This window comes from Pseudopipra pipra, chromosome 2 (assembly GCF_036250125.1).
Source record: "Pseudopipra pipra isolate bDixPip1 chromosome 2, bDixPip1.hap1, whole genome shotgun sequence".
Lineage (NCBI taxonomy): Eukaryota > Metazoa > Chordata > Aves > Passeriformes > Pipridae > Pseudopipra > Pseudopipra pipra.
Window position 1 is genome coordinate 64,719,557 of NC_087550.1, and position 11,409 is coordinate 64,730,965.

General features: G+C 38.6%; 1 protein-coding gene across 1 annotated transcript; it reads right to left on the minus strand.

Annotated features, from left to right (window-relative positions):
• Nucleotides 1-2,226: 2,226 nt before the first annotated feature.
• Nucleotides 2,227-11,239, minus strand: NHLRC3 (NHL repeat containing 3). Its single transcript, XM_064645811.1, has 7 exons — nucleotides 11,188-11,239; nucleotides 9,984-10,136; nucleotides 8,992-9,139; nucleotides 8,301-8,501; nucleotides 7,085-7,176; nucleotides 5,409-5,521; nucleotides 2,227-4,907 (listed from the first exon to the last, which is right to left on the minus strand). The coding sequence occupies exons 1-7, from the start codon at nucleotides 11,233-11,235 to the stop codon at nucleotides 4,679-4,681; spliced, it is 984 nt and encodes a 327-aa protein (XP_064501881.1). The 5' UTR covers nucleotides 11,236-11,239; the 3' UTR covers nucleotides 2,227-4,678.
• Nucleotides 11,240-11,409: the final 170 nt, after the last annotated feature.

Sequence of the window (11,409 nt, forward strand, 5' to 3'; positions counted from 1 at the left end):
CAGAATTACTAGGCTTATTCCTGATGTAACTGAGCAACAATTTTACCTATGTTTTGCAGATCTAGTTACACACATTTGGTTTCATCGGCCTCAAAACATGTGATACTATGATAAAGTATGTCTATTCAATATCTCATTTGTATCAGTGTCACTTTGGCTTTAATGCCATAACAAATAAATCCTCTTGCATGCATAAATTAATATGCTCCTACTTTAAAATTTCTTATAAGCAATATGACTGATGTTTTATGAACACTGAAAGACTCAAATATTTTGAATCATTTACCTGAAGAAAAGTCTGTGTTCTGACTTTTTTTATGGTAACTGCTGGCAAATACAAATTTTGCAGATGAATCCCCCAAAGTAGAATAAAATAGTAATAAAAAAACAGAGCAAGATTTTGAAACAAAGGTTGAGAAAGGAGGGATAGAATAAAACTGGTGAGTGAGATTAAGTAATCTTAGCTCTAATCTCACTCGGGGTCACCTCTGTAGGGAAATATACTGGCATCTCTCTCTTGGTGTAATTATGCTGCTACAGTTATACTATTATAAATTATTATGTTTCCAAAGCAACATATCAGGAGTAATTCTATTGAAACCAATGATGTAAGGACTACAAGAATCAATTCACCATATCCAGTTGTCTCTGGATGCTGAATTACTGATTTTTTTTCTAGGAAAAACAATGGAAATAAAAGATTGACATAAATCCAGTAGTAATAAGACAAAAACGACTATGATTCTATGATCAGCTTATGTTTAAAGCAGTCTATTTTGAAAAGAGAAAGGAGGTCTGGAGCAATTTGTCATCTTTATTGACTTACTCCAAACATTCAGGAAATACCAGCTGTTTGTATTTGCAAAATATGTCTTCACACTGAGTACGCCAAGCATCGGCAGGGGTTTGGTGCCCTCTCAAGTTTTGTACAAGCAACTTCACTGATTGCAAACACTTCTTGGTGACAGATCACTTGAGAAGGCATCTCAGGTCACAAATTTTAAAGAAAGTGTCAACTAAGACAACTGACTGCTTAATGCTTCAAAAAGATTCATAACCACTTTCACAGAGGCAGTGAACTTACAGCAACAAGCAGACCCACAGACATACCTGTGTACCCTCCCCTTCAACTTTTATTGAGGTGGTTCAGCTTCACTGATCTGATCTCGCATAGCACAAACCTGATTCAGGCTTCTTTTGTTTCGGCCAGACAAATATTGTTAATAAATTGCCCACTATGAGAACAGAAAAACACACATAAAAAAAGGCTGTTTATCATCACAGAAAAATCATGATTAATGAGGCACTGGCACAGGTTGCCCAGAGATGTTGTGGATGATCCATCTCTGGGAATGTCCAAGGTGAGGTTGGATGGGATGTTGAACACCCTGATTTAGTGGAAGGTTCCCTGCTCATGGCAGAGGGGTTGGAACCAGATGGTCCTGAAGGTCTCTTCCAATCCAAACTATTCTATCATTCTATGAAGGGAGGAGAGTATGTGATCTGGTCTTACCTAATGGGAACATCATCCAGTTAACAGCTGTGGTACTTCCTTAAAGAAAAGGGTCAATTAAAAAAAAATCTGCAAAATTGGAGACATCAAAATATAGATTATTCCTATTTCCATTAATTCAATACTCCAGTGCTTACTGCTTACACCTAAAAGTTAGCACTTACTACCTAAAACTAGATTTCTGGGGTGTTCTAGCAATCAGCTTAGGTTTTCTTCCTTGGCTAGGTAACACTGGAGTATGTTATTTTTCTTCTTGTGCAAGTATTTCTAACTCATAGAGAAGTCCTTTCTTGACCTTCTAAAACATCAACACTGTTTAGTAAACCTTTTCTGAAAATAAAACCCAATTTGTCATAAGAAGTGTTTTGTGAGTTTCTTTTTAATTTCCCTATTAGCATCATAAAGGTATACAGTTTAAATATTTCTTTAAACTTGGCTCTTATGTAATTCATCATCCCATTTTACTAATTACTCAGAGGGAAACATATGAGAGATATTTATGTGTCTGTTTTGATACATAAATTAGAATACAAAAGAGATTGGCCACAGAAATAGTAACATACAAAGACAACATGGAATTTTAGATTACATTTGAATGTTGGTATCAGAAATTATTAAATACCTTACTAAAGTGCTGAGGGCCCCATACTTAGAAAAGTAATCCATTGCAATGGAGTGTATTGATATTAGTACAGAAATAAGGCACCCAAAACTTTAATAATGGGAAATTCTCAATTTATTTTATCAAATTATCCTACTATGCATTTTTTTCAGAAATCAGTTTCAAGATGATACATAAGAAAACCTTCACAGAATTAGCAAGTTAGTGCACAAAATAATTTTCTGGTCACAGACGGAGACAAAAAAGAGTCTAAGCATTTCATACTAGTTAATAATGAGCATCCCTTGTCTCTTGTTATCACAGATACCCATATGCCTAGTGGTAAGGCACATTTTGGCACCATAGCCTATTTCAGTAAAGCCAGACAAAACTGGATGAAAGTTCCCCATTTGTAGGGGCTGCAAAAGCCCATGTAAAAAAAGAGCTGAGAGCAGATTCATGGAGCAAACAGAAGCTTGTAGAATTATCTGTCAGCATCCAAAAGTGCATTATTGCTTGACTGAACATAGAAGCAGGTTCCCAGAGAGCACTGAGTTCTGTTTCAAATGGATATGACAAAGGAAAAATAAATAAGGAGAGGATGTGATGAGGAAGGATGGATATACCTGGACCCCTTACACCACCGAGATATGCTCAAATATTGTGATATTACAGTAAAATTTAAGAAAATAAATCCACCTTGTGTAGGCAAGAAATAGCTAAATTACACATAGAGCAGAGATCCCTGAGCTAGTGGAAAACTAGTTAGAAAATCCACACAACACACTGTGTGGGCATATCCACTTAGGTCTAGAGGAAGTACTGCTACTTTTTCAGCAAATAAATATTGCTAACTAGCTCCCATTCAAGATCATGTGAGTGATGGACCATATGTGCTAGTGAATAACCCTGAAGTTCTGGTTCTCAGGCTTGTGTGAGGGCAGTCCCAGATGAGATCTGGTTTTGTTTTTGTGGATGCAGCCAACAACAAAGCATTCACATTTAGTGCATTAGTCTCAAATAGTACTAAAATCAGGCCATCAGGCTCCACTGCTGAGTTACTTTCCACAAAAAGTATGAATCTGACTTTTCTAGACAGATTTTCCATCTGCTGACTCACAAATTTGTGATCATAGATTGAAACCTGCCAAATTAAGAAGCATTTGCTTTTGATAACATTCACTGAAATGAGTATTTCTCATCACCATAAGTCTGTTTCCCATAATCTCTTTCCATAGAAGTAGAAAAAAGATTGCCACTCTTAGCTGGTAATTAGCATTAAAATAGTCCACACAGTAGAATAAGTGTGTGGAAACAGCAAAAATCCTCCCAAATGTTTTGAAGAGCTAGAAAATATGGAATGTAGATCCACAGCTTTACTCTGGTAATCAGTTATTCACTGTCTCATTTCTGCCATGCCATTTTCCCCATCCCATTTTTCCATACCCAGTTCCCTCTATGCTATAAAGTGAACTTAAAGTCTTCTAGTAACATGTAAAGAAAACAGAAACACTCTGGTCTGGGAATGGAGAGGAACAGCATTTTTTTAGGGCAGAGCTTGGAGACATCTGGTAGGATACAGGGTAAGAAACTTAACTCTAGACATTAATGGAGTTGATGAAATCTGAATTCTGGAAACAAAACAGTTAAAAATCCCCAAATTAAAATTGCTGCATTGCTGTTAACTGACAGCGCTACAAATAAATTGGAAGAAAATCATATGTCTCCCAGTCCCTACTGCTGATTAAGACCTTCCTAGCAAATTGCAATTTGTTTTTCTTGAGGAACTTAAAATAACTTGAATGTCAATATGTTCCCCTGTGAAACCTTACAGAACAGAAAATTCATGCTGATATAAATCAAATCAGGTTAAGAACTGATTTAATTAAGAATCAGTACTTGGCTGCTGTGCACAGACTTTTACTTGAGCCAAAGTGTCTAATGTCAGTTTAACTTAAGCTTATTACAGACTTCACCATTTTAGCTAGAGCTGAAAACAGATTTCAATACTTAATGTCATTAACCACCTAGGCCAGATGCAAGTGGCATCTGACACCATACTGACACCAATATCCAGCAGCATCTAATTTAACATCATTATACATCCTTGTATTCGGTGTTGGACAGTATCAGCACAATGATTAAAAAAAAAAAGTGAAGAAACATTGAAATGAGGTCCTCTCCTCCCAGGAAATAATTTATACAATTTCTTTCAGACAGTTCTGACCATTTAACAACATATACAGGCTAGGTAGAGGAGTCCCAAGATGACTCCATGCATTTAAGAACAACAGTTGTGTTTATAAAGTTTTATATAATAAAATTAAAATGCTTTCCATTTTTCAATTGCAACAAAAGCAAAAGCCACCATAGCATTACTAAAACAAGCTGAAGTACTTCTCCAGAACTGCAGAACAGAACAGGACAGATTCTTAGCTGTAGGGTTTTCGGAACACAATGTTCTGTGCTTGTCTAAGGAAACATAAGCCAAAAAAACCTCCAGGAAACGTGATCATAGGTCTTATACGTCACACAGCTTGTGCCATGGCAGTTGTGGGAAACCATCATCTTAAGGGTACAAATTTTTGCACTTGCTGGGCTCCAATCTCTGCAACATAGATTGCTCCACTCTTCATGTCCACATCCACAAGGTGTGGTTTGGTTTCATCTGCCAGCTGGACTGTATGGACCATAACACAGTCCCCAATAGCGCCAACTGGTGGTGCTACCAAGATTGCTAACCGGTTGATATTCAGCTGAGCTACAATCAGGTACTTGTAATCCGCAGTAAATCTGTGAAAGACAAACATATTTTTGAATTATGGACGCCATATGACGTCATTTTGACACAAGCATGCACTTTTATACTAACAAAAACTCCTTAATAGTCACATCTTTGAAGGCTATGACAGACGAAATGCAATAAAACATTGAGAATTAACTTCTAAGTCTTGCTCTTCATATGGCTTCTCATTGAGACAGATTATGCTACAGAAAACTCATTCAAGACAATCTTTCTGCCTGTAAAAGCTGCACCAGTAAAGTTAAAAACACACAACAACTTTAAAATGAAGTTCCCAATCCTGCATTTAAATCCATGGGGCTTGTTACAAAGTCAGGATTTCTCCATCAAGATACAACTGTGCAGATCTTTGCATATGAATAGGGCCCAGCACCCTATTAAACTGGTTAACTGCTTGTCATCAGGGTTTAAATATCAACATTTTAATTCACCAGTATGAGTACACCTTATTTATGTAATTGCATGTGTCTAGAGGAACTGTTCAACAATACCTGACAGAATAGGGTCCATCTTCTGAAAAACAGCTGCTCCAAGACCCGAGCCATTCTCCTGTGACTTTATCAAAAACTTGGATTCTTTTGTTGTCTCTGTCTGCAACCCATACCTGTTAAGAAATAAAATCTTGGCTGTTCACAAATAGAACAAAGCAAATGCATTAGCTTCTTATAAGAGCAAGTTCCCTGTAGTAAAAATGTACCTTGGAAGAATGTACCTTCCCATTCAAAAGTAAATCAGTAGATATGACTTCCAGATATAAACCAAAACTGGCCCATAGTTAACATACATGAATTATTTTATACTACTTTAACAGAGAAATTGGTGCCTCCTCTTCATTTTTGTGGCTATGATATAGATATGTTTGATAGGATTTTTTCCCCCCACTGTGAGGACATATTCCCATATTTTTAATTCTAAAGATCTGTCTAAAGGTCTGTCACCCACCAAAATTTTTTTTTTCAATGGTAATCTCACTTCATGATCCGGGTCCGTGATGACTGCATCTGCAAGCACTCTTGATATGCCTAATACTACTACAAATATTGAGCAATTTAAACACTTAGAGCACCTTCAGTTTGTTTTGTCTTATCAGTTTTGCGGAGCTTGTCTCTGTCCCACCCTATGCTAACTGGGTTCACAAACACTGTAAGCCAGCAAATACCACTAGACAGTTCCAGTGAAGGCACCTTTTGTACAACAATCATTGAAGTTTTAACTGTTGACAATGTATCAGTCTGGTAAGTAAACTTCACGACTTTTCTGGGGTATCACTTAAAAGGGAGCAATGAACAAGATGACCTGATATTTTTCATCACTATTTTTAAATGAAACACTACTACAGCATTCTCTTCCATTTCTTAGGAATTAACAATTATTTTTTAACATAGGCTGATCATCAACACTATGTTGGCAACAAAATCATAGCCCATCGCAGTTGCTGTCTTGTAGTGAATAAACTCAGTTACCCTTCAGCATAAAGTGACCATGTCCCTCCTGTTTTCTCTCCCACTCTGCCAGTTTTGGCAGAGCAGTGATTTTTATATACATTTCTTATTCTGATCGAGATAGCATCAGCAGAATTAGCTCAAACCAGTCATGTTTTAGTGAAGCTATCTTATTTTCACTGAAACAGAATAACAAGAGGCTGCGTAATTTGTCTATAAGAATGGCAGACCAAAGCCAGACTACAATTAATATCTGGCAGAAGTGGTCTCTTGGAATGCCTTGAGCTGCATGGAAAAAAAGAGTAATATCCACAATGTAGCTAGAGCCTCACTATCATCTTAAACTCATTTGGAATTTCCAAATATGAAATAAAAGCCCCCTGATGTGTAAGTGCTTGGGTAGATACTTATTACAGAACAGAGTTCTCTGTTACTCTCACAATGGCAACCTGTTACAAACTGCAGGGGAAACAGTCAGTTGTTGCATGGACATTGACAATGTAACTGAGCAGAATCCTTGTGTTAACCTTGCAGTCAGCTATACCGGTAGAATCTGCAGTGGGAAACTTCAGCTCACGACTAGCACAATGAAAACTGTAACCTCCATAAAATGACACAGATCCCAACAGTTCAAATAAAGAAGAAATACAGTTTGTTTTGTTCAAATACATGCAAATGGGTCTGTTGAAAGATGAAAGAAAAAATAATTTTCTTTTACTCTTTACCCGTCCAAAAGCATCCAGTGTTACACTGTGAGGAATCTTGAACTGACCGATGCCAGTCCCGTTTATTCCAGTCAGCCATATCTCTTTGTAATCTAAACAGTGAGCACGATGAAAAATAAAAGTAAAAAAAGCACATTGAGAAAACAACAAATAAAGCATCTTTAAGTCATTCCCTTGCAAAATTATTTTGAGTAATTTGTAAAAGGTGAAATTTCTAAACTTTTCAAACACAGTAGTCCTGATACATAAACCCAAGAAATACTGGAACTACTACAGTGACTACTGGATTATTATTTGTGGTTTCAGGACTATAGTTTCAGAAATGTAACGACTAGTACATTTCTGCCATAGTCTAAGATTCTGTTAAGCACTGAACTAAAAAAAAAAGGAAGAAGAAAAGGTGGCTGATTATGCTATTAATTTCTTTACTAAATTGATTTTTTATATTTGTTACCTGGCAGTTCTGGGTTTTAACAATTCACCATTTTGCAAACCAGTTATTAGGAAACTATCTGCTTTATGACAGAACAAAGGAGAAAAAGTAGCTCCTCCACTAATTCCAACCATAGGCATGTGCAGACTCCGCACTCACTGCTCTAACTGGGGTATATGAGCAAGCTAATTAGAATCACAGAACAATTTAAGTATAAAAGATCTCCAAACACCGTCTGGTCCAAACTGCTCCTCAAAGCAGAACTACTCTTGGTAACAAATTCAATTCTGAAATTAGATCAGGATCCTCATAACTCATAACTTTCAAGCATCTCCAAGAATGGAGAATGCATACCATCTCTAGGCAAAATATTCACTGTCTAACCAGCCTCACTGTGAATATTTTTTTCCAAAAATTGAATTGGAATTCACCCCTCTTGCATCTTTTGCTTAGTGTTCTTCATTTCTTCACTGTGCATCAACAAGAAACATGTGGCTCTGTCTTCTCTATAGCCCATTACTGACTTGAAGACAGCAATAAGAATCCCCCTTAGCTTTCTTTCTTAAAGACTGGACAAACTCACACTCTCAGCCTCTTCTCATAAATGATTAGGAGATTTTTTCTGAAGTGACAAACAATAAAATGGGATCTGATTCAACAAGGTCTTCTAACTAATGTTAAATGACAGTTCTACCTATTCCTTGTTTAAAAGTATTCCCAAGCTGTGTTATTTAAAATTCAATTTTCAATAGGCAACTACTGCGACAGTTCATTTTTCCATACCATTGGATAGTTTGATCAATCTGTTATTCATTCCTCCATCTCCATCCACAACATAGATATCTCCATTTTCCTCCACAAAGATCTCTGCTGGCTGATCAAATTGCAGGGGAATCAAACTTGAACCAGCATTTCCTGGTGTGCCCAAGACCTGCATAAGTTTACCCAAAGGGCTATATTGTTTCACAGTGTGTCCGTATTTCCCTGAATTAAAGAAAAAAAAAGTGCCAAAATATCTTAACAAAACAAAATGTAAGTATTAAAACCAATCGCAAAGATTAAAAATCTCCTTATACTCACAAGTGATATTAATTCATCAAACAGTCAAAATTCTGTAGTGAGATTATGACTGTAAATCCATAGGATACGACAATATTCATTAATTGTATTAAGGTCGCTAAACCTAGAACAGACAATAGGTCTAGCCAGAATTTGTGATTTTTTTTTCCTGATAGTTCTGGGTGGCAGCAGGGAGGAGTGCTTACTGAGCTCAGCAGCTGTAAGCAGACACACAGCACAAATCATGAAACTTTGGAGTGTTTTGTGCAGCACCCGGGAAGTTTGTTCACAGCAAGAAAAGCACAAATCTGTCTCAGAACTCTTTGAGAGATTTAAATGAGTTGTTTAAAGCAAAATCTTCAGTATTAACATTTTCTTCCCCACCTAATACTTCTCATATCACCACCATGCATACCTGTTCCAACATCTGTGATCCATACTGAACTATCTGTTGCAGTGTTCCATACAAAGATACCATGAGGCATTTCAACTGTATCATTCCAGGAGTAAAGAAAATAGCCTTCCTCTGAGAACACAAGTACTTTTGGCACATTGTCTCCCCTCTGAAAAGGCAAAAAGAGATCTAAAGAAAACATATTAAGCAAGTAATCATATTTTTTTAAATTCGTCTTTGTGAAGTTTTTGCAATGTTTCATGAATCATAAGAATCTCCTGAGTTGATTGTCTACTAGACCTCTTTTTCCATCTAGAAAAGGAAAGAAAGAGAAGGGTCTAAGTTTAGCATGAAAAACCTTCCACTCAGCTTAGACCTTCACTTTAAATCACATAAGAATCCAACTTTCAGAGCAGCTAAGCACCTGCAGCTATCTTGGCCTTCATTTTGAAATGTGATTTTATGTTCCTGCAGAAAAATATGGCCAGTATAACACAGGCATGAAAAATTGTAACTGTGCTTATTAGCTGCATGGCACTCAAGTATTCATACTGTGCTTTACAATTAATTCCCTCCACTTATCCATGGCCTAGAGATACCGATGCATGGAACTGGGTAGAGGAAATAATTTAACTCAGTTACTGTAACCAGTTGAAAAAGCTATGTCGTTTTGATTTTATGGGACAAGGCCTGAAGGAGTGGAAGATTCAGTTGCCAGAGAATCACATTTTCCCTTGCAGCTAAGGGAAGAAGCCGCTGTAACTCAGTGAAGTTGGATCATGCATTCATACTACAGAAATTTAATGCTTTTTAAAAAAAAAAAGCTAAAACAAATATGGTACCAGAACTGCTTTAAAAAATAGATATAGCAGAGACATCTCTACTTATATTTTCTCTGATTTTAATACAAAAATTATTCATATATACATTTAAACATACACATATACATCCTAATCTAAACCTTTACAGGCAAAAATACACCAGAAAGAGAGAAATACAGTGTTCCCACTCACTTGTCCTACATAGACCAAACCATGAAGAGAGTCAACAGCAACACAAAATGTTTGGCCAGTGAAGTCTTCTGGAGTTTTAGGCCAGCCTATGTCTAGCTTGTACATCTGCTGCTGTTCCCTCCAAGGAGAGAAGTAATCATATGCTTTTAAAACCTGAAAGTACAAAATAAATATCCAGTAATAATCAAATTCCATGATGGTGGGATCAAAGAAAATAGCAGTTGAAAGTAACTGTGTGCTGAAGCATCATAAATTCACTTATTCAATTTATATTAACAAAACAGATAAGCAGAAGCAGGCTTGCTGCTAGAGGTTTGGATTGCAAATGGGAAAGCTTCAACAAACTGAAAATTAGCTAATGAGTCCTTTGGACTGTGGAGCTCTGGAGTTAGAAGGCAAAACACACATGCTGAAATTTCTTACATCAAAGTTGCTATTAGATATTTGTATCTGTAAATCACACTCCAAAATGAGGAAAATAGTGGAGAAGGTTCCAAATGCAACAGACTCAACAGCCACTTCAAGAAGACATGAAAAATAACAAAAAGAAAAGATCAGAATTAAGGGGAAAAAACAGGTCAAGAAAGAAAAACTACATCTTGGAAATTGGGAAACATAAAACACCAGGAACGGCCAGACTCAGGTCCATTTATGCATTTTAAAGGATAACGGAAAAAAAATAATCTTTCACATTTTTGTTCTATTTTTCCAACAAAAGAGAGGAAGCTAAGCACTGCTGCAAGATAAATGCTGAAACGGAGAGCTCAGTCCAGAGCTAAGAAGTACCCTGGGTGACCCTGAAGGCCCACGGCCACCTGGCATTCCTGCCCCTCGCCTTGCCAGGAACAGTGGTGCACTGATGACAGAACTGCGGACAGACAGACTGGGCTGCCATGGAGGAAAACCATGAGTAATCCAGCAGGGAGAAAACCCGACAGCAGCAATAAGTGGGAAGTCATTCACCCACACCTTACTTTTTCCTCCCTCGAGCGCAGCAAACTGCCTGGAAACCCCTGAAAAGGATCGCTCGGCACCCCCGCCCTGCCTCACGTCAGCCGCCAGCCGGGCGGGAGAGTCACCGGGACGAGGAGAGTCCTCGAGTCCTGGGGCCCCGGCCGGCCCCCCACCCCCTCGCCGCAGCCCCTCCCCGCTCCCCGCCGTAGTCGGAGGCCCCGGCACGGAGCCCCGGGTGGCCGCGGCGCACCTGGGAGGCGCCGAGCAGAGCAAGCAGGACCAGCAACCTCCCGGCCATGGCAGCGCCAGCGCCGGAGCCGGAGCCGGAGCCGGAGCCGCAGCCCCTCCCGCCTCCCGGGGGCCGGGCCGGTTGCCATGGCGGCCACGTGGGCGCCGCCCCGCCCGTCCCAGCCCCGCGGCCGCTGCTCCCCGCGCCGTGCCGGCCCCGGGCCCGAGGCGGCGCCGAGGGGGC